The 22,460-nt window shown below is 53.3% G+C and overlaps 1 protein-coding gene across 5 annotated transcripts in view; it reads left to right on the plus strand.

The window, feature by feature from the left end:
• The window catches only part of TNRC6A (trinucleotide repeat containing adaptor 6A), a 138,243-nt gene that overhangs the window by 106,886 nt on the left and 8,897 nt on the right, over positions 1–22,460 (plus strand). For 2 of the 5 annotated variants that reach the window (XM_033101900.1, XM_033101902.1), the window contains 12 exons: positions 7,933–10,497; positions 11,517–11,693; positions 12,557–12,732; positions 13,819–13,851; positions 15,258–15,338; positions 15,685–15,736; positions 18,103–18,245; positions 18,652–18,798; positions 18,942–19,079; positions 19,525–19,653; positions 20,051–20,128; positions 20,357–20,567. In XM_033101900.1, the coding sequence (XP_032957791.1) occupies positions 7,933–10,497; positions 11,517–11,693; positions 12,557–12,732; positions 13,819–13,851; positions 15,258–15,338; positions 15,685–15,736; positions 18,103–18,245; positions 18,652–18,798; positions 18,942–19,079; positions 19,525–19,653; positions 20,051–20,128; positions 20,357–20,567 (3,930 nt within the window). The remainder of the gene's footprint in view (positions 1–7,932; positions 10,498–11,516; positions 11,694–12,556; positions 12,733–13,818; positions 13,852–15,257; positions 15,339–15,684; positions 15,737–18,102; positions 18,246–18,651; positions 18,799–18,941; positions 19,080–19,524; positions 19,654–20,050; positions 20,129–20,356; positions 20,568–22,460) is intronic. The other 3 variants (XM_033101903.1, XM_033101901.1, XM_033101904.1) reach the window with 3 other exon arrangements.

Genomic DNA, 22,460 nt, shown 5'->3' on the forward strand with positions numbered 1-22,460 from the left:
TTTTACTGATAAGCAGCTTTTGGCTGGTTCTGGTCCTAAGGCAGCTAAAACACACACACACACACACACACACACACACACACGCACATCCCCGTTACTCGCCGAGCAGTTGTCCTCCTTCCTGCACTTCATCCTCACCCACCCTGGGAGGCGTGGGCTGTTCTTATCTCCACGTTTCAGTAGAGGAAACTGAGGCATGAAGACGCGGAATAACTTGCCCAGATCACTGACTTACCACGTGCCACAAAAAGATGGCCACTCATGAAAATGACATTCAGACAGCACGTGCATGCAGCTGTCCCTTAGAGTGGCTTGTCTCAGATCAGTGATGCTGGTGAGGCAGAAAGTGCATCTACTGTGTGGTCACCAGTTTCTCGAAGCCCAGTGCGTTTCGACACATTCTGACAGGTTCTGACAGGTGGTTGTTGGTTTGCCCGTTCATTTATCAAACTGTTTTGAAGTTTCTATCATGAGCCCGAGAGAGGGCTGAAGGGGTCACGGTTCCCACACATGGAGCCACTGGCGTACTGGTGCTGACACAGGCCCGAGCCAGATGGACTGCGGTGTCCATCCGAAGTCCCCTGTGTGCCCCGTGTCTGCGTCTCCCCCGGGCAGCCCTTTGTCCCCGTCCCAGGTACCTCAGTGCTGTCTTGCCAAGAGCAGGAACGACTCCACATTCTAACATGAGGGCTATTTCACAGCCAGTGAGGGGGACAGCTGGACTCATATGACCATCAGTGTGTCCCCCAAGCTGTGCTTGGAGCCACCGTGCAGGGCTGGGAGGGACGAGGTGGAGGTGAGGTCCGCACACAGGTGATTAGAGCAGCGTGTTGCTGTAGGACAGGACACAGACTTCACTTTCCCTCCTGACGGAATTCATGCTCCCCACCCCCGAGACACTCAGAGCTGTGTGGGCCTGGCCAGGTCGTTGAACTCACCTGTGAAGTGTGGACGGTGGGACCCAACCTGCAGCGTGCCCTGAGGATTAAACTGTGACGTGGAACGCAGCCTGCTTAGTGCCTGTCACTCGGCACTGAATGAATGGTCTCCCCAAAACTTTTACGGACGGGCCTGCACTTCCCAGGAAGAAGGCTCTGGTTTGGACGGAATCCAGCCAGGCCCAACAAGTGGTACTTTGGTGGGTGGTTCACCTGGTTGGTCAGGTTGAATGCAGCTGCACCGAGTCATCAGCAGAATCCAAAACGCGCTCGAACCCTAGAGGTTTTCCTGCAACACGTGCTTGAGCGTGCCGGTCAGCTTAGAATGTGCTATGTGGGGAGTATGCTTTTCCGGCTTGGGAAATGGAAGAGCAAAGCTGTTTTTGAAATGGAAGCAACAGGAGTGTAAGAATCTTGTTTCTCAAAAAGGGACATAGGTCAGCAGTCCCAGTGTTACAGGTATAGTTCAGATGACAAGGTGGCTTATGATGTGGGCATAAGAGGGAGTCTTCCAAACAGCACGAGAGGGAGTCTCCCACCTGGGCGGACGGTGTCGGGGTTGCGGGTCAGGTGTAAGGTGGGGTGCGGCAGGCAGTCTGGCTGACGTCAGGGGTTGAACCCCAGACACCTACAGTATAGCTGCCTCTGTCTGTCTTAGACATGTGTGCATCCCCCACCTACCAGCTCATGTCACATATTTGCACGACAGCTCCTTTGTACGTGCCACTAGCCCTGATCATAGAAACTACAGCCACATGACAGACCCTGGGAGATGTGGACCAGGGAAGACTTCTTGGACAGTTAGGTCTGTCCCGGCCCCTGAAGGGCTCATGTAACAATGTAGTGACCGGCCCGTGTGGGTGCTGCTGTGGCCCACACACTGTCTGTCCGCGTTACAGATTAGATAGTGTCACCTTCATCCCCCAGGGTAGAGGTGAGCAGTGGGCGGTGAAGAGCACAGTTCCCGGCCAGCACCGCTGGCATGCGCCGTAGCCCAGAAACACGGAATCGTATGTCGCGAGCTATGTGAAGTTCAGAGTCGTGGGAGCATTCTGCTTTTATTTTTGTCTCTTTGTACCTGCATTTGGCATTTTTGTTTCCTGAATAGAGTTAGTTGATGAGTACAGCTGACATTTACATTAATACATACACAGAAAGGTGGGGCATGCTGGGCCTGCCATGCTGTCCTATCATGCACTGTGCTGGGAGTAAGGTGGTGCCTACGTGAGACCAGGTCCTTTGTCAGTCAGAGGGTGCAAACACAACGCCTTCACAGGCTGGCAGGTAAGAGAACTAAAAGACGAGAAGGACCAGTGGGAACCAGGTGACCACACTGATTTTATACCCTGCCCAAAGTACCTTCACACTCCTTTGAGGTTTTTCGAACCTTGTGCTGGTCAAAGCAGACATCTCTGCAGGCCGAGCTGCCTTCCGTCCACCCTCTACGACCTCTGGCACCTGGTTTCTTAGAGCTGGAAGCCAGCAGGCTCTTTGGGGCTCACAAGCCACCTGACAGGCTTTACAGGCTGGCAGTGGCATTGCTCTTAGGGGCCAAAGGGCACCAACCCACATTTCATCATCCAATTTAAATGACCTGTAGAGACAAGTTGAACAGCTAGAACACTGAACCCCTATATGCCCTCCACCCAGATCCACAGTTGTGAACATTTTCCCATCTTGGTTTCACACGCACACCACCCTCCCCCTTCATAAATACACACATAAGCACACGTGTGCACACACGTCCATTTCACTTCATCTCTAACTCTTCACAGGAATAAGGATGGTCTCTGGTACAACCATGGTACCACAGTGACCTCTGAGCAGGAAGGGGGTGTGTTTAATAACACCCTCTGATCCACAGTCCTTGCTCACATTTCTGCTGGTTGTCCCAGCGTGTCTTCTGTAAGCACGCAAGACAGCATTATAAGTGGCTCAGGGATGAGTTAAAATAGAGCATTCTGAGAGCTGCCTACCTGGTTACCCACTGGGGAAGAAAGGAGGTGTAATAAATGGGTTACACGGGAGTTTTGTACTATAATTAATAGTGGATATAATTCTTAAGGTGAGGGGTATGTGGGTGCTTTCTTTGTTACTCCTTATAGCCATTCCTGCATTTGAATTGTTTTTAAAGGGAGCTCAAGGGCATAATGCCGTGTTTCCCCGAAAATAAGACCTAGCCAGACAATGAGATCTAATGCATCTTTTGGAGCTAAATAAGACCTTAAAGTAAGAGGCGGTATTATATATTATAATACAATATAAGACTGGGTCTTATATTAATTTTTGCTTCAAAAGATGCATGAGAGCTGATTGTTCGGCTAGGTCTTATTTTCAGGGAAACGGTGCGCCCTCAAGGTGAATGACCAAGGACGGGGCCTGTTTACACGGAGGACTGGTAACGTTAGTTTCCAGCGATGTCTAAAGAATAAATACTGTCCATCCACCTGTGTGCTCAGCCATCTTTTCAGTGTGGTGTACATCCTGGCCGTGTGCACCTTGCACTTCTCAGCCTGTCAACGTACTCCAGTGTCTGTCAGCCTCGAATTCCTTTAACCCCCGTGTCTGGAGGCTGGTGCCCATTTCTGTCCTCTGCTCATCTCCGAGTTCTTCAAGGAGCTGCGTCCCTTGCAATCCTTCTGTCGTCAGCAGGAGGCTTCCGGCTCCTGCTCCCTTGAGGGCAACAGCTTTTACCGTCACTGATCTTCCAAATGTCAAGTGCAGATGTCCCCTCCTTCATCGTAATGGATAGCCACGTGTTTTATTTTGAGCACTTTCTCCTCCTTAAAGCTCGCTCATTCTCTCATTTTTCTTTGGCCACTTCTCAGACTTGATCCGCTCCCGTGGCCTTGTTTCAGGTCTGCCCAGTGTTAGGTGTTCTGGGACCTCACAGCTGACCTTGGGCTCCTCACACTACATCCGGCCACGTGCCAGGTCCTCCTCCTGCTCCCGTTGCCCAGGAGGTGGGCACCTCGTTCGTCCAGTCACCATCTGGAAATCTTAAAGCATGCCTGCCTCTCCGCGGTCTCAGTGGCTCCCAGGCCACTGGTGAGCCACACCCGCAGTTTGAGCTCCAGAATCTCTCTCAGCGCTCCTGCCCCGTCTGCTCTGCTGCCAGCACTGGCCTGGCTGAGGTCAGCACCGCCGGCTCTGGAGCACCGCCCCTCTCACAGCTGTCTCCCCACCACCGCCACCCCTGGAGCACCGCCCCTCTCACAGCTGTCTCCCCACCACCGCCACCCCTGGAGCACCGCCCCTCTCACAGCTGTCTCCCCACCACCGCCACCCCTGGAGCACCGCCCCTCTCACAGCTGTCTCCCCACCACCGCCACCCCTGGAGCACCGCCCCTCTCACAGCTGTCTCCCCACCACCGCCACCCCTGGAGCACCGCCCCTCTCACAGCTGTCTCCCCACCACCGCCACCCCTGGAGCACCGCCCCTCTCACAGCTGTCTCCCCACCACCGCCACCCCTGGAGCACCGCCCCTCTCACAGCTGTCTCCCCACCACCGCCACCCCGTCTCCAGCAGGAGGCCTGGCGTGAGCCCCATGTTGCTTCTGCCACGGTCTTGCCTTCCTCTTCTTTAGTCTAGAACAGTCGGCCTGCAGCCTGGTGGTCACCATCTCTCCTTGGCATGTTGTCTGTGGCTGCATTCAAGCTACAGTGGCAGAGTGGTTGCCAGAGAGACCTGGCTGGCAAAGCCTAAAATATTTACCAGTTGGACTTTTACAGAGAAAGCTGGGCTAGAGCTAGAATAACTGAAAGAAACAACTTGAACTTTCTCACTTAAATGATATTTGAAATTGTGCGTCTAAGGTTCTCTCACATTTCCAGTGATAGCATTTCAGACTTCCTGGAAATAGTATAAAACCCAGGTCCTGTTTACTTCTGAAGGTCTTTTCCCTTCTGGAGAGAGAGAAAGTCTTTAAGGCAGAAAGCACATATCAGCTGTTTTGTTTGTTACATGCTGTATGCATATATATTTAGTCAGAGAAGCCTTGAGTTTTCCTGCATCTAAATTCTTCCCGAGTCACTCATCCTGTTTCTTTATAAACCACCTGAATGTCCCCAGTCTTTGCTGTGCCCCCATCCTCTCCATCTTCCTGAATAGTGCTGTGGGCTGTGTCACACACTCCCAGGGTGGCACTGGGGCCGTAGGAGGGCAGCCCTCGGGGCCCGCAATGCGGTGGGCGAGCGCCTGTGCTGTGCTCTGCGCCGAGGGCCACTCGGCTGCCCCCTCGCCCCGCCGACAGCGGTGCCCCTGGGTGTTTCCTGGAAGAGCCTGGTGCCACCTGGTGCTTCCTCTCCGCAGTGCAAGGACTGCATTGGGCTTCCCTGTGGGTGCGGGACACGCATCGTCTGTCTTCCTCCAACTCTCAGGGGGTCGGTTGTGACCGTGGAGGAGTCTTGTTCTTCCACAGCCTCGGTTCGACCAGCCCCCATCTCCCATCTCTCCGATTCTGGGAGAAGTTTCCACTAACATTATGGGGCATAGAATTGGTTTGCAAAATGTGTGTTCTGCTGCCTTTTCTTGCTTTTGATGTATTCCGACAGAAAAAAGCTTCACTTTCTTTATAAGTAGTCAGGTCTGTGTCATTTCTTTCATGGTTTCTTTGCTTTCATACGTAACAAGTTCTCATTCATGGATAACTTCATGGTTTCATCTTTTAACATTTGGAATTCTTTGGAAAATTGCTTCATTTTTAAAGTATTGAATATTCATTTTCTCCTTCTGTTTAAAATGCTGACCGCTGCTATATCCTTGGGTCTGTTCCTGGATTACTTACTCTGACAGCTCTTTTACTGCTGCGAGGAAACGCAACCCACCCTTCCCTGGCACCCCATAAGTCTTCTTCCAGAGATTTTAAAAAATTCTCTCATTTGTTTTATATGAGTTTTTAAATCACTGTAATCAAGTTACAGACTCTTGTCGGCAATTTCTCATAACTGAATTAAACTTAGGACATTGCTGCAGATCCAAATCAGGAACAAGCTTCCACACTTAGTCAAGTTGTCTTCTGGGCCTGTAATGAAATTTAATTCCACGTGACTAAAAGCTTTTGTTCGCTTTATTCCAAGTTGCTATATAGTTTTCGTGGCTGCTACAGTGAGGCTCTTTTTTCCATCACATTTTCTTGTCGATTATGCCTGGTCTGTAGGAAAATTATTGCTTTTTACATATTAACCTTTTTTTTTTTTTTCTAGTACCTTCAGCTCATTTGGGTGCCATATTTCATCAGGTAGTACTTCTAGAACAACACTGAGCAGTGGTGTTGGTAACAGATATTCCTATCTTTTCCGGTTGTTATGGGAACGCTTCTGATGTTCTGTGTTCAATTCCACTTCCCTTCCTTTATTTTCAACTTGGGTGGTTTTGTCTAACGTTCCCCATCTTATATCTTAGTCCTGCTGTATGGAAGTAGCAAGACACACACCCACACACACACACACACACACACGCACGCACGCGCACACACACAAAAATGCAAATAATGGCAACAGAAATACTTTCGCTGTGGTCCAGGAGAAGATGACAATGATGGCTTCGTTGTCTTAGATTTGGAGGGAAGGGGATGGATTTGGGACTTGGTGACGGTTTGGATTTGCTGTGCACCGGAAGGAATCGGGGCTGAATCTTAGGCGAGTTCCTGAGGTGAGGAAAGTCAGTACAGAAGCAGGACTGTTCTCCTCCTTGGGGAGCAGGTGCTTGTGGGGTCGGACCTGTGCTCTAGGGTTGTTTCCAGGGTTCAGTGACAGTCATGTGGATAAAGCTCATGGCCCGTCGTGTGGAGCAGGGGCAGGTGTAGCGATTTGTATTTATCCAGTAATTGTGACTGTTCGGCCTCCTTCACTTCCTGAGAAAACTCCTGCTGGTGGGCACTGAAAGGTGACAGGAGTTGTCAGCTTAGAAAAACGATTCTTAAACCGGGAGTGGAAATCGGTCATTTGTAGAACTTGAAAAGATGTGTCATAGTGAGTTACATTTATTCTGTAGGCCTCCAGCCCCCTTGGTTGGTCCATGAGGTCTGGGTCCATAACACTGGGTGTGGGTGTTATTTCAAAGCGCTGCTACTAACTGATTACAGCTCTGAAGAGAACTGCGGTGTGAGCCCTAGAGACGGGCTCCATGCAGGTACGTCATGCAGCTCAGTCCCATCCTGTGAGGAGTTGCTCACCTCCATAGCCTGCACCTGGTTGAGGAGCCATGGCACAGCTGCCGTTGGCAGCGTGCTATACGGTGACACCGCCGCAAGTCCAGGCTCGCAGGACAGCACCCCTGGTCCCGGGGCGTCAGTGCCAGCCGCTGAGTTTTAATCAGAATCATTCCGTGGCCGTCAGCATGTCAGTTACCCGTTTCTCTGTTGTCGCTAGTAAACACGGCTGTGTTTATTAAAACATTCTTGTGAAGGAGAACAGAAGTAAACCTACTCTTACTGGTGTGCAGTATTTGAGGTTGAACGTGAACCCTGATGGAAACATAATGGAAAAAACTTTGTCATTCTTAGAAACTTGTCACAGGACCCAAGACAGGTGTGTGGGAAAGCTGTTCTATGAGCAGAGGCTTCCTTCCGGCTGCATCTCTAACCCATCAGGGCGCTGGTGCCCCTTGTTCCCCGGCCCTCTCTCCCTCCCAGCCCTTCTGTCCGACTCTGGCCTCCAGGCCTGGGGTGCTCCCTCCTACGTACTGATACATTGTTGCCTGACCGAGTCCTTCCTGACTCCAGACTCTTGCTTGCTGCTGAGTTAGCAGTTCGCTCATTCAGCAAATACTGACAGCAGTCCTGTCCCGGGACAGCTCTGGGCTCTCTGGGCACCGGCGGCCGCCTGTGTGGGGCTGATGCCAGCCGTGGGAAATGGCTGGCACGTACCAGCGCCCCGTAACCGTACTGCCAGGTATCATGTGTTGTGACACCAGGGAGCCACATAGGTTTATCCTCCAGTCGTCATCTTTTCAAACACTTCATAAAGTTGGCTGCTTCTCTTTTATTCTAGATACAAACCACAATAATTCCGGATCCCATTATGAAACTTCTCAGCGGGGACCTGCGTCTTCTACGAGTGACTCTAGCCCAAGCTGTCAGAATGCCGTTGTGAACGAGCCCACGGAGAAATCAGCATGGCCCTCGGTCGCTGGCAGTGACCCGGAGCTGGCTTCAGAATGTGTGGATGCTGACTCTGCCTCCGGTTCTGAGTCCGAGAGAAACCTCCCCACCATGGCTTCGGGGAGCACAGGTGGTGAGAAGGACGGCCTTCGGAGCAGCACTGGACTGGGCGCCCAGAACAAGTTTGTGGTTGGCAGCAGTGGCAATAGCGGGGGGCCTGGAAATAGTCCTGGGCCCTGGGGCGTTGCCCACGGGGCCGTAATAAGCACATGTCAGGTGTCTGCGGAAGCTCCTGAGAGCAAGTCAGAGAGTAGCACGGGTAGGGTGCCTGCCTGGGGCGCTGTGAGTTCTTCATCAAATGGAGGGTTAAATCTGAGCACTTTGAGTTCAGCCAGCAGCCACGGGGCCTGGCCAGTGTTAGAGAGCAACGGACTCGCCCTGAAAGGGTCTGGAGGGGGTGGCAGTGCTGGCACGAGTGCCCAGTGCAGCTGCACGGGCCAGGGGCCTCACAGCCAGAGTACTAACTCTAAAGGGGGGGGTTCTGCCCCTCCTGGGGCCTGGGGGGGCCTTCAGGAAGCTGGTGAATCCGAAGGAAGTGGCACACAGAAGGTTTCATTCAGTGGTCACCCTCAGAATGTCACCACTGACGTGGCCGGGCCAAATAACACTACTAACTTCATGACCTCTAGTTTACCAAACTCCGCTTCGGCACCGAGTAACGAGCTGCCTGCCAATCCGGGGGCCTGGCGTGTGAGCGCAGTGACCCATCCTCAGATACAGGCGCCGTCGGTTACGAATGGCACGTCCCTGGCTCACCTTAGCAACGGGGACGCCAAAAGTGGAGGCTCTCATGGTACCGCGTGGGGGGCCTACGGCGCCAGCTACGCGGGCGACACGTGCGCGAGCCCCAACGGCCCCACTCCTGGCGACACTGTGAACTCAACTCCAATGCAGCCTGGCGCCAACGGGCCCGTGGGCACTAACTTCCAGGTGAACACAAACAAGGGAGGCGGCGTGTGGGAGGCGGCACCAGCCAGCTCCCAGGGTGCGCCCTGGGGAAGTGCCCACGGTGCCAGTGCTGGAGGGAGTCGGAGAGGGTGGGGAACCCCTGCACAAAACACGGCCACCAGCGTCCCCGGCGTGGAGTGGAGCAAACTGCCGAGCAATCAGCATTCCAGTGACAGTGCAAATGGCAGCGGTAAGAAGTTTACGAACGGATGGAGGTCTGCCGAGGAAGACGGTCCTGGTTCCGGCACGTCGCAGACCAGTGAGCAGGGCGGGGTGTGGGCCGCGGCGGGAGGCACGGGGGACAGCGAGGGGAGCGCGGAGAGCCCTGGGCGCCTCGAGGACAGTCAGAGCCGAGACAGGAGAAAAGCTGATCAGCACTCATTACTGCAAAGCCTCGTGAGCAGGGCTGACCTAGACCCGCGCGTCCTGTCCAACGCCGGCTGGGGCCAGACTCCTATTAAGCAGAACACTGCCTGGGACACCGAGACGTTGCCGAGCGGGGAAAGGAAGCCCGACAACGGCACCGAGGCCTGGGGCTGCTCGGCGGCGCAGACTTGTAACTCAGGGGCATGTACGGAGAAGCCGGGCCCCGATGGTCGTGATCCGTCCTCGGCAGCGGGGTGGGGAGAGCCCAGGCCTGCTCTGCGCTGGGGAGATTCCAAAGGCTCGAGCTGCCAGGGGGGCTGGGAGGACGACGCTGCTGCTACAGGAATGGCCAGGAGCAATCAGTGGGGGAATTGCAAGGAGAAGTGCACGTGGAATGATTCGCAAAAGAACAAACAGGGCTGGGGCGACGGGCAGAGGTCAAGCCAGGGCTGGTCCGTTTCTGCCAGTGACAACTGGGCCGACGCGTCGCGGAGTAACCATTGGGGTGAGGCCAATAAGAAATCTAGCTCAGGAGGTAGTGACAGTGACAGGTCTGTCTCCGGTTGGAACGAACTTGGTAAAACTAGTTCTTTTACTTGGGGAAATAACTTAAATCCAAATAACTCGTCAGGATGGGATGAATCTTCTAAACCTAGTCCGTCCCAGGGATGGGGAGATCCTCCAAAGTCTAGTCAGTCTCTGGCGTGGGGAGAGGCGACAAAGCCAGTCAGCTCTCCGGACTGGAGCAAGCAACAAGAGGTGGTCGGCTCTTGGGGAATCCCGCCAGCTCCAGGCAAAGCTTCCGGGACGGGCTGGCTGGGAGGACCAATTCCGGCCCCAACGAAAGAAGAAGAGCCCACAGGCTGGGAGGAGCCATCCCCAGAGTCCATACGGCGTAAAATGGAGATTGATGATGGAACTTCAGCTTGGGGAGATCCCAGCAAATACAGTTACAAAAATGTGAACATGTGGGACCGGAATGTCCCGAACGGCAGCCGCTCAGACCAGCCAGCACAGGGACACCAGCTGCTGCCGTCTGCAAGTGCCAGCAGTTCCAGCCCAGAGGCCGGCGGTGCTTCCGGTAAGTGCCCCCGGGGTGGGGTCTGATGGGCTTCCAAGCACGGCCCTGGTTTGGGTTTAGTGTCACGTAAGGTGGGCTCAGCAGAGGGTTCAGATGTGCACACCAAAGCCTGGAGACGCTTACGGGGAATCCGGTTCCGGGGAAGGGGCGTGCGCACCGTCTGGCAGCAGCTGTGCCTCCGGCGGTGCTGGTGGTGAATTCCAGACTCTTGTCCGTTAGGAGAGCTGCAGGAGGCAAAATTGGAAGCGTGCTGTCCGGTGGGGATGCTGAACCCTTCTCAGCTCTTCTGAGTCAGGCCGTTAGTTTTTGCTTTTATTATTGCAGTGAAACATCCCCAGAAATCAAAGAACTGTTAGCAACGATACTCTAAACAGTAGGTGCTCCATTTGGCCTTAGAAGTGGTTTAAGTAAGCGTGAAATCCACGTCCGGTAGACGCAGTGCGTGCTGACCAGACTCAACATCACCGTTCCAGAATTCCCACTTTTATCACAGGGAGCTAATTGCTGTCTCTCCAAATTACCTTGACAAGGACATTTGCAGGAAGGCTCATTGGAATGCATTGTCCTTGTTAACTGGACATGATTCATTGTTTTCCAGAACAGTGATGTTGAAAGGCTGCACTTAAGGTTAAAATTCTCTACACGCACTGGTACCCAGCTTGGTCACCTGCTTTAATTCACTAGGTTTGGTTCAGAATAACTACCTTCCAGGAATTATATTCATCTTCAGAGGAGGATGACATGCCATAATTAAGGTTTTTCAAAAGATTCTGCCCTCCTCCCCGAGGACAGTTATGAACCAAGAAGTGAAAAAAACCATTCACACGTTGATAGTTAAATCACAGTAATGGGAAATGACTTGTCTCTTCTACACAAAACAGATGCCATCTTTTGTGCCTGTCATAGCGCCCTTATTTGATACGTAGATGTGAAGTTCTTCGTCTCTTGTTCCCTGTTTTCTCTGATCCTGCTGTACCCCTGCCATGTGCTGATGACTTCTTTTCCCACACTTTCTAAAGGCTGGGGTGAGCCCTGGGGGGAGCCTTCTGCTGCAGCCACAACTGTGGATAATGGTACTTCAGCATGGGGCAAACCCATAGACAGTGGTCCCAGCTGGGGGGAACCCATGGCTGTGGCGTCCAGCACACCCACGTGGGGCTCCAGCTCTGTTGGTCCACAAGTGTTAAGCAAATCTGGTAAGTTACTGATAATCCCTGGGGGCTCTTGTGTCGTGGTGGTGATGTCACGTTGACTGTAGTCCCGTCACTGGATAGCGTTTGTCGTTGTTGAGGTAGCCATGTGTCATCGTACTAGACGGCACTCGGTGGCTCTTTGAATGGTAGCATTCTTTTATCTTTCTGAAATTTCCCTATCTTTTCTCATTTTCCTTAGAACTGTGACTAGTAATGATTTGCATATACTTCCCCAAAGCTAAATTAGATTTTGCCAGATTAGATTATCTGTAAATAGTCAAGCCACTTCCAGGTTCCCAACATGAGAGACTGGATGTAATAGTCTTGGGGACACACACCCACACTGGCTAGCCCAGGTTCCAGATGATCCTCTGAAGATTATACAGAGAATGAGCCGAGTTCCGGGGGACCCCCACTGTCGAGGGGAACACTGTCCGGTCCCATAGACTGTGTCGGGGACACCCCATAGGAGCTCCAGAGGCTGAGTGGAGACAGGGTCCTTTCTGCCTGTGACTGGCCATACTTCCTGGCCACTCTCCTGGAAAATATCTATCAAAACGAACTCTCTTAGATGTCACCCATCAGCTGCCTGGTGTCACCACGTTAAGTGGGTGTGAACAGGGACGCCACCATTGCCCCGTTTAGAAGGTGTTTTACTGAAATGTGTAATAAAGATAAATTCTTGTTTCGTGGGACTTTTAGCTCAGTATAAACATACATTCCTGCTCTGTGAGCTGTGAAGGGAAATAAAAGTGGGGTTTTTAGGTTGTCGTCCCCACCACCCCCTTAATTAATGTATGCTTGTGCTCCAGAAAGAATTGTTTTATTAAAGTATGTTTCTCTTTGTGTCACAAACCCACCATCAGGGCCAAAACCTATGCAAGACGGCTGGTGTGGCGATGACATGCCACTGCCTGCCAACCGCCCGTCCGGCTGGGAGGACGAAGAGGACGTGGAGATTGGGATGTGGAATAGTAACTCGTCGCAAGAGCTTAACGCGTCTTTAAATTGGCCACCGTATACAAAGAAAATGTCATCGAAGGTAAACATTCAAGGGCAAAGCCCTTGAAACATGAAATTCCAAAGGTAGTTTGCCCACAGAAAAGGAGTGCTCTGCCTGCCCACTCATGGCACGCAGCAGAGCCAGGCGGCCCCACTCAGGTGTAGTGCTGTGTGGGCAGCCACCTGGAGAAACCGTCCACAGGAACTTCCTTTCTCCCCACTGCTACAGCTGGGGGTTTCTCTCCTCCCCCTGCGCCAGGGCCGCCTGGGACAGCCCTCCCCTCCCCGGGGGCTGCCCTCGGGGGTGGCGTGGTGGCAGGGAGAGCAGGGCAAACCTCCGTGTTGACTCTCCATCCCACTGCCAGCTCATGTCCCATTGCTCGCCCGAGTCCCCGTCCTCCTCATTCGTCCGTCATTGTCCCATCCCACAAGGTCCCGTGACAACAATCCCTAGGAGTGAGCCGAGCTCGGTGTTGCTTTCTTCACACGCGGACAGATCTTATTCCCAAACCTGGCTGTACGTCAGGACAGGCATGTGTTAGACGTGCAGCCTCCTGTCCCCTAGTCCGCTGTGGGGGGCGTGAACCATGTTTCTTTCCCAGACAAGCCCCCCAGTGTCTCTGCCACGGAGCCAGGTTTGAGCACCACCGACCTACAATGTGGTTCTTAACAAGTGGGGCTGGATGCGCTGTCTGGTTCTCCTGGGGACCCCGTCTCCAGGTGATTCTCACACCCTCCCCACCTGTCTGAGAGCCCTTACTTTTGAGAGGCCCTGGAGTCAGGTATCTGCTAGCGCACCAGCTGACTGCCGGGTTCCTCTCTGAATCCTGGGATTCGAGGTCTGGGACCTGCCATTTCCATTTAAACAATGTTTCCATCTGGCTGAAATTGCCTCTTGCCTCGCCATGTGGCTTCTGAAGTGCTTTGCACATGTCCCATGAGTCATTGGTCCTCATGACCTGCTGAGGTAGAGTCCTGCGGAACTTGAGGCTGGAAGAAGTGGTGGCCTGCCCACAGCGGCGTGACCAATCAGTGACAGAGCAGGGACCTAGCTCCCATCTTCTGTTCCAAACCCTGTGCCCCTCCCATGGACAGTGCTGTTTTGTGACTTTGTCTTTCCTTACAGGGTCTGAGTGGCAAAAAAAGGAGAAGGGAAAGGGTGTGTAGCCTTTTTACTCTTTCTCCTTTGTTTCTACTAGTAGAAATCTTTTAAATGCAACTGCAAGCACTTACTTAGCCTCTGCTGTATGCCAGGTACTGTGCTTCTGCTGGGGGTTCAGGACATTCCTGCACCTTCGAGGAGCTCCGCGTGGCGTGGGTCAGAGGAGAGCTCCCGGGAGTGTCGGCCAGAACTCACTGGGGGCGGGGCGGGGCGGGGGGCGGTGTGAAGGAGAATAGCAGCCGAGAGAAAGTAAAATGCAGAATTGCTGGAAAGAAGTGACGAGATCTGGCTCTGTAGTTCACTGAAGGGCAGATTGTAAAGTGTTTGCAATACTGTGCCGAATAACGTGAATTTCAGTCTGTTTAAAACATGGAGCCAGTAAAGTTGACTAGAAGGCGGCATCGGCTGGTTTTTACCAGTAATTTCTCTAGAGAACACTAAGCGGCCATAGAATGACAGCCAAATGGGGACAGAGGAGGGCCCAGCGTCAGGGTCGCAGTTGGGAAGCTTTGCGTCACGCAGGCTAGAGCGGAGGCGTGGGTCGGGGGCAGGCGTGGAGGGTGAGGGCCAGGGCCTGAGGCCGTGGCAGCCAGCAGGCTGGGGCGGGGAGACAGCAAAGGGAGCCCGACGGCTGCGGCGCCTCGGAAGGGCAGGGCGCTTGCTACAGAGACCTGCACTCGGGAGAGGAAGCTGTGCTCTGTTCCACAGTCAGAAGGGACAGCTGGTCGCAATAGGCCGGCGATGAAGGCAGCGGCGCAGGGTCCGGTGGGCACCCCGAGCCTCGGCCCCGTCACGGCGAGTCCTCCTGCACTCAGGTGCCGGCCCTGCGCCGCCCACAGCCCGGCCAGCCCCACAAAGCCAACTGCAAGCAGGGGCCAGTGTGTTCTTGGCACCATGGCCTGAAATTGTAAACTACTTTGGCATATGGAAGCATATGGTGTTCCCGCAGTGCAGTGCACGTCGCATAATTAAATTACGGGTTAAATTGGTTTCTTTGGACTAACCTGAGAACCCATTGACTCTCTGTGCTTTGGTTTGGTGTGAGAATTCTAAGATGCAAATTTAATTAATCCTTCAGAACACAGTCCATTTGTAAATTGGATTCTCACTTATTCAGAGGACCCTTTTGGGGGGTCATTGAGGCCCTTTGCTTCTGACTGTTCCTTCTGACTGCTTGTCTTTAGAGATTTCTCTGTGCATTACAGCTATACCAGAGGACTGGAGCAAAGGAAGTTGAAAATCAAATAAGTTGATTTTTAATTGTTAACTCTGTTAAGAGTTAATTGGAGGAGAAATTGGCTAAAAATGAGAGTTGGGAATTGTCTTGAAGTTTATTAATCCGTCACTATGCCCAGATAAATAGAGGTGGCCATGGCATCTTTCTACTCTTTTGTTTTACAAAGGGAGTGATGAAAGGTGGAAACAAACAGGAAGAAGCGTGGATAAACCCGTTTGTTAAGCAGTTTTCAAATATCAGTTTTTCGGTAAGTATGTTTTCCCAGCAGTCCACTCCCCTCTTAATGGTGGTCCATAACTTTACCCTAATTTCACTTTTTTCTTTCTTAATAAGTTATCTTCGAGTCCATATGAATAAGCTTGACCTTAGAGCAGAACTGGCCATGAAGGCTTTATCGTTATCATTCAAGCTAAAACCATTGACGGTGTCACGTATCTCCTGTCTAAAAATAATTTTTTTATGAGGCAGTGAAAATGAAGTTTTATGATCCACTTGCATTTCACAAATCATGAAATAAAGTGAAATTCTCCCTTTCTATTTATTTTCATTGATGAATTAAGGTCTGCTAACATGCTGCTTTTTCTTACCCTCAGAGAGACACGCCAGAAGAAAACGTACAGAGCAATAAGATGGACCTGCCTGGAGGTAAGACAGAGTTAGATCAGTCCGAGTGTGTGTTCCCTCTGGATGGACAGGCGTGTCTGTGCCACGGCCCCGCTGGAAGGCAGAGCCCTGACCTTGGCCATGAGCTGGGGACCCGAGGCGTGTGGCAGAGGCGTGTGCCTTCTGACTGCCAGTCAGTGCAGCCCTAAGGCCGTGCGTGGGGACGCCACCCGTGGTCGTCTCAAGCAGGGCCCTGTCAGGGGGATTTGTCCAGGCGGGTGGGGTGGTGCACAGACGCCCAGGCCTGTGACACTGCAGCGATGCTGACGGGGTCCCTGCAGGGGACGACAAATAGGGGTGTGGGGAGTGGGGGTGCTGGGAGCCTCCTGGGTGAAGGTGTGAACGTGCCAGGCGAGGGGCCTGGGGTTCGCTCTCCATGCCGGCCGTGTGGGCTTAGAGAGGTCGAAGCAGGAAGCTGACCTGATTGGGAGTTAGGTTTTAGAAAAGTCTTCTTGGCTCCAGGGTGAAGTACCTTAGGACAGCACACAGCACACATCGGCAGCCGGGGACGCAACACACATCGGTACCAAGCGGTGCTAAGTAGAGCAGGACTAACCGCAAAGGGACCTGTCACGCTGGCCAGCGAGATGGTGGGTGGGCAGGATGGAAGTCAGCGCAGAAGTGGGAGTGAGAATGAGCAAAAGCTTGAGCCGGGTGCTGTGGAGGGAGAGGGAGCCAGTTTGTCACCGGCGGTCCCCGGCTTGCCTGCCTAGGCTTTCGGGGTGCTCACATCAAGTCTGAGTCCAGGCGGGAGAGAGGCTCCTCAGGAATCGGGACAGGGAAGGTTAAATATGAACATACAGAACTGTATGAGCGTGCTGGCGGATGGGCGGTAAGAGGCGAGGACGCGCCGTGAAGCGCAGACCATGAAGGAGAACTCACTATCCTCAGGCCCGACAGCATGCCCGAGGAAGAGCCCCAACCCTGCCCCACTGCACTCCACAGCCGGGACCTAGACTCTTGGACACGGCTTGGGCTCACTGCCTGGCAAACATCACAGGTGTCACCCCCATGGCAACACCCACCTCCTAGGGGCGGTGTCACCCCGGACGTGCTGTGCTACACAACGGCTGGGGTGCTGGTGGGAGCTGCAGGGGCAGTACAGGGAGAGCGGGCCGGCTCCTGCACCTCTGCTGACAGCCTCAGGGCCGTCTGGCAATGAGGAAATACTTCAAGGACTTCCTGAAGCCAACCGCATTCGTTTAGTTAGAAAGGTTTCCTTCCCACTTGCCTGGAGCGCAGGAAGTAAGGGTGAGAGTTGTGGTGGCTGCAGCAGGAACAGCAGCCATTGCCAAGAAAGGGTGAGAGCCAAGGACTGACGAAATGGGGAGCATAAGGAACAGGGAGACGGAGCAAAAGCGAGTTTCTCGAGTTGAAAACCACGGTTTCAAGGCCGTATGACCGGGAGAATAAAGATCCCACGTTCAAGTTCCATGAAGGAAGATATGGGGGAAATGTGTTTGGTGTCACCTGTTTGAGTGACAGTGGGGCACTCGAGTGGCAGTGCTGGTAAGTGGCTGTGCCGTCCTTACCTGTGTCAACAGGTAAGGACGTGGGGCTGAGCACAGGAGTGCCGGCAAAGCAGACACTTGCATTAGAGGCTCACGTGAGTGGCAGTGAGTGGTGACACACGGGTGCTGCACGAGTCTGAGGGCTGAGAGAGGGAGTGTGTCCTCGTCTGACTGAGCCTTGGCGGGTCCCAGCTGAACAGGCCAAGTGGGCTCAGCTGTGGGCACGGGGAAAAGCCAGAACAGGCACTGCTCAGGGCATGGGGGCCACGAGCAGTGTCCACTTGGAAAAGGTTTGTTGAGCTTGCCTGGTAGCCTGGGGGCGAGTGTTTCAAGCAAACGTGACTTTGCAGGCGGGGTTTTCCGGGAGAGGAGGCCGTATTTACTGCACAGAGGTCCGGGAGTGGGGAGTAATGGACGGAGGGGACCTGAGGGGGATCGTAAGCGGTCAGGTCACCAGGTCCCCACCTGCTGACGGGTGACAACTGTAGGTACAGGCGCTGAGTCAGAGCTCTCGGCCTCTGGACAGTGCCTGGCCATACATAGCAAGCATTTCTTAGGTGCTCTTTTCTCATTTGTTACTGGAAAGCGTGTCCTTATCATAAGGTTAAGCAGATGAGAGGTGGCCAAAAGTATCTCCCCTTGTGTCTGCTAGTCTGTTTTCAAGTTAACCGACTCAGTGAAGGCGTAGTATCTGCTAAAGCCAACATTTGAGGAATGCACGTGCGTTTGTCCTGTGTCCCTTTGCCGTTGGTGAAGTGACTGTTTTTTCTGCCGCAAGTTGATCTGAGCAGAGAGACGGCCTTCCTACTTGGTAACGTAGTTTCCTGCATTTATTAGGAATGTTACAGGACAAACGGATGGAGATAGATAAGCATAGCCTAAGCATTGGTGATTACACTCGGACGGTCGGGAAAGGCCCCGCGTCTCGGCCTCAGGTTCCCAAAGAGTGTCCCATGGAACGCAGTCCTTATTTTGATAAGGTAGGTGGTGGTGGGGTGTGTGTGTGTGTGTTGTGTGTGTGTGTGTGAGACCCCTGTGCCCAAGAAAACGGTGCACTTAATAGCATAACTGTGTCATCAGTATTTTCGAACATTTGATAGAAAGTGTTATATGCCAGTGCCAACGCTCTTACTGGATCTCTAGTTGATCGTCCTTTGTATGTCTCAGTGGAGCCCAGGGTTTGCATCTGTATTTGCTGCTTAACCCCATGAAATGTGTTTGGTTCTCTATGTGCTCAGGACTCACACTAATCCGATCTCTTCTGTTTTCTGCCTGTCTCCTTCCTGTTGGTGCTGGGATGTCATGTGACTTCTGTTCCTGCCATGATTTCTCCCTTCCACTTGTTTGCTTGGCTGCTGTTGCACATCTCTCTGTCTGTCCCATCAGGATGGCATGGTAGCAGATGAACCCCAAAACATGCAGTTTATGTCCAGTCAGAGCGTGAAGCTCCCCCCTTCAAATAGTGCACTACCTAACCAGGCCCTCGGCTCCATAGCGGGGCTGGGTACGCAAAACTTGAGTTCCGTTAGACAGGTAAGTGCACACGTGCGTTACAGGCTCTGTTGAATGATGTGTAGAAGCGATACGAGCGCTCATGTGTGTCGTGACTGCGTTGAGTCAGTCGTGCGTGTGGCGCTGACGGTGGCCCCTCAGGACCCGGCCGTTTGTCCTTGCAGAACGGCAACCCCAGCGTGTTTGGTGTGGGGAGCACAGCAGCACAAGCCCGGGGCGTGCAGCCGCCGCCAGCACAAGCTCTCCCTTCATCTCAGCCTAATCTCCGCGCTCAAGTGCCTCCTCCACTGCTCCCCGCTCAGGTCCGTCCCCGCCCGCCCCCTCGCCCCGCGGTGTCCCTGGCAGGACCTTGGACGGTTTCCCGTTTGACGGACACGACCCGTGGACCATCACACATTTTACTGGCATCTTGACAGGCAGCTCACGCAGAATTAGCTGCTGTTAGAAAGGAGGCAGGAGGGCGAGGCGATTCCGAGCAGTTTACCGTTTGCCTTCGTCTCCGTCACACACCTGGGGGGGCAGTAGCGCAGTAGGTCTGCTGACGTCGATTCGTCTGGCACCTTGTCCTTCACCCGTGAAGGTGTATGTGACAGGAAGTTAGTGAAGCCGCGAGAGACAGTTCGAGGGTTCGAGCCCCCCCCGCCGAGTCCATAAACGTAACTGCCCGACTGCCCGCTGACATTGCACAGTCCCTTTAGCTAGTCCACGTCATCCGTCGCATTATTAACTTCCCGCTGTCGTCCTAAGGTTCCAGTCTCATTGCTGAAGTACGCACCCAGCAGCGGCGGCCTGAACCCGCTCTTTGGCCCTCAACAGGTGGCCATGCTGAACCAGCTCTCCCAACTGAACCAGCTCTCTCAGATCTCCCACTTACAGGTAAGGACACTCGGGCCTGTCCGGGCACGTGTAGTGGGTCTGCCGTGTGCTGGTCCCTGGGCTGTGCCGGAAGTGGGGCCGGAAACACCACAGGCACGTGGTGGCGCCCGTGGAGCTCACCGTCTGTCAGTGAAGCCAGGCGGTGAGTCCCACAGGCAGGCAGGCAGGCCGGGCACTGGCAGAGCAAGCCCCGCCGAGCCGGGGGTGCTGTGCGTACAGGACGACCAGGGAACTTTCCTGACAAAGTCGAGCCTCGATTGAACAAAAGGCTGAATTCAGCAGAACGGCCGGAGGCTGGGCAGGACTTGTTGGGGGTGGCGGGGAAGGCGGGGCCCCTAGGGCCAGCTGCCAGTCACTGATGCCTGATCCCGACACCCTGTCCGCAATCTCCCCCCAGCGGTTGTTAGCGCAGCAGCAGAGGGCGCAGAGTCAGAGAAGCGTGCCTTCTGGGGGCCGTCAGCCGCCGGACCAGCAGGTAGGCCTGAGCCTCCCCTTTCTGCTGGGACCCTGCCTCCTCCCCACCCCTCCACTCGGAGGAGCCTGGAAATGCCTTTAGCAAACCAGTGAGCTGTGCTGTTTGCCTGGTCGTGCTAACTGCTGCACAGGGGCCGCCTCTCCCCGCACAGAGGGAAGGGAATGAGAACGTGCCGGGGAGTCTGTAAAGGCCTCTCCACAGTTCTCCCCAACCGTTTGTCGTCTTAAGGGCCGACCTCTTAGTATGCAGCAGCAGATGATGCAACAGTCTCGTCAGCTTGATCCAAACCTGTTGGTGAAGCAGCAGACGCCGCCGTCTCAGCAGCAGCCACTCCATCAGCCAGCCATGAAATCGTTCCTTGAAAATGTCATGCCCCACACTACGCCTGAGCTGCAGAAAGGGCCGTCGCCAGTCAACGCTTTCAGCAGCTTCCCTATAGGTGGGTCTCCTTGGGCAAAGCGGGAGCTGATGCGTGGGCACCGCAGGCGTGCGTCGTCCCTCCTACGCTGCCGCTCTGCTCCCTGGGAAAGCCAGCCGGGCCTTCAGCGGGCTGCATGCACTCCACCCGAGAAAACCACACTGCATTTGCAGTCGGTTAGAATAAAGAAAACCCTGCTTTTTGAGACCCAGGTGTCTTAATTGTAGGATGGAAAGGGAGGGCCAAACTTCCTGTTACTGAAACAGCCACAGCAGAGAACTTCCGAGCAGTGCTGGTTTGGGAAACAGCCGACGACTATAGCGTTTGTAGTTTTCAGAACCTGAAATTGTGGTTATTAACTAAATAGTCATAACTCATTCCTGGAATCAGTATTCAAAATGAAGTGGGAGAAGGGCTTGCGGTTATCCCATCTGCTTCCCCCTTCTCTGTTTTCTGTCATGTCTCCAGACGTGTACCCTCTCGGGCCTTTTCTTCTCGTGCCTTTGATCCACTTTTGACCCTTGGTGGTTCACACCGTGTTCATTTTGCTGCTGCTTTCTCTCTCTTCCCTCACAATGGTGTCTTGGAAAGCGGCCTTGTGGGTTGCCAGCCCGACAGGGTTGAAGACGACCCGTGACCTGGGTGTTCCGGGCTGTGGGTGGACCTCCTGTCTTGTCACCTCCTCTCCATGGAGCTGACACGGGCTCTCTTCCCCCCGGCACTGCCATGGACGCTCGGCTGGGACCCACAGGGCACTTTGAGTCCTTGTGACTCTTAGCCGTCTCTTCATGTTCCCAGAAGTGGTTTCCTCGTCAGTTTCCACTGCGGGGAAAGACCACAGAAGCCACTTGCTGGTGACCAGGTGGTCTCAGGGACTGCAGAACATGTAGTAGCAGTAAGAGAATACCCAATGCCATGGCGAAGTTTTGGTCTCACTAGGAAGGAAGCCGACTCGCACGGTTTGGCTGTGCACTTGACCTCTGGAGTGGGCCGAGCAGGAGATGAGTTTCTCTACGTGGGTTTCCTGTCCTGGCTGGCTTTACAGCAAGAGATGCTTTTTCCTGATTAAAACCCCGTGTAGACACCAGTATGGTTCTCTACGTCACGCGTTGGCAAATCACGTCCTATTGCCCAAAAAAACTGCTGACTCCTGGATCTAATTGATGGGTCCAGAGAGCAGCGGAGACTTGCTCTCTCCAAACACAGGGGTGGTTGATATTAGAGAATTCATATTGTTAGAGTGTTTAACTCTGGCTGACCCAACATCACGGGGACGCTCATCAGACTAAAGTATTTAAAACCATTTGTTTTTGAAAGTTTAGAATCAGAACCACGTGGGTGTGTGCTAGGATTCTGGCTCCCGCTGAAAAGTCTTCATTTTTGACAAGCATCTCCGATGATTCTCACATTGATGGCCCTTGGATCACATTTTAAGAAGCTGGGGGTTAGTGGTCAGTCTTTTGACCACAGTATTGGAGAGAGAAATTCCCGTCTTTGTTTTGTTCCATGAGAACGTCTCAGTCTACTGTGTGCCCTGAGGTTCAACTGTTAGAGCAGGACAGTCTTACTTTTAAATGACAGTGTCTTCTGGCTAGTCAGCCAGTTGAAAATTGTTCAGTTTACAAGCAAAAGATAGCAACTGAAAGTGCTCATATACAATTCTCCCTTCATGGTACTCTTGGGAAATGGCTAAAGAGTTTTATTAGAGAGAAACGTATAAACTTTATTATTTGGCCTCCTTAAAATTTCTCTTTATTTGGCCAAGGAATTTTAAAATAATCAAAGTTATATGGAGAAATAATTTCCCAGAGTTAACGAACGCAGCTGTAGTGTTAGCAGCTCCATGGCCTGAAGACACTGTATCACTGAGGACCCGAGTGGTGCTGTGGGGTCTCTGTGTGTCGCCTCTCTGGT

Source organism: Rhinolophus ferrumequinum (genome assembly GCF_004115265.2).
Source record: "Rhinolophus ferrumequinum isolate MPI-CBG mRhiFer1 chromosome 15 unlocalized genomic scaffold, mRhiFer1_v1.p scaffold_54_arrow_ctg1_1, whole genome shotgun sequence".
NCBI classification, from domain to species: domain Eukaryota; kingdom Metazoa; phylum Chordata; class Mammalia; order Chiroptera; family Rhinolophidae; genus Rhinolophus; species Rhinolophus ferrumequinum.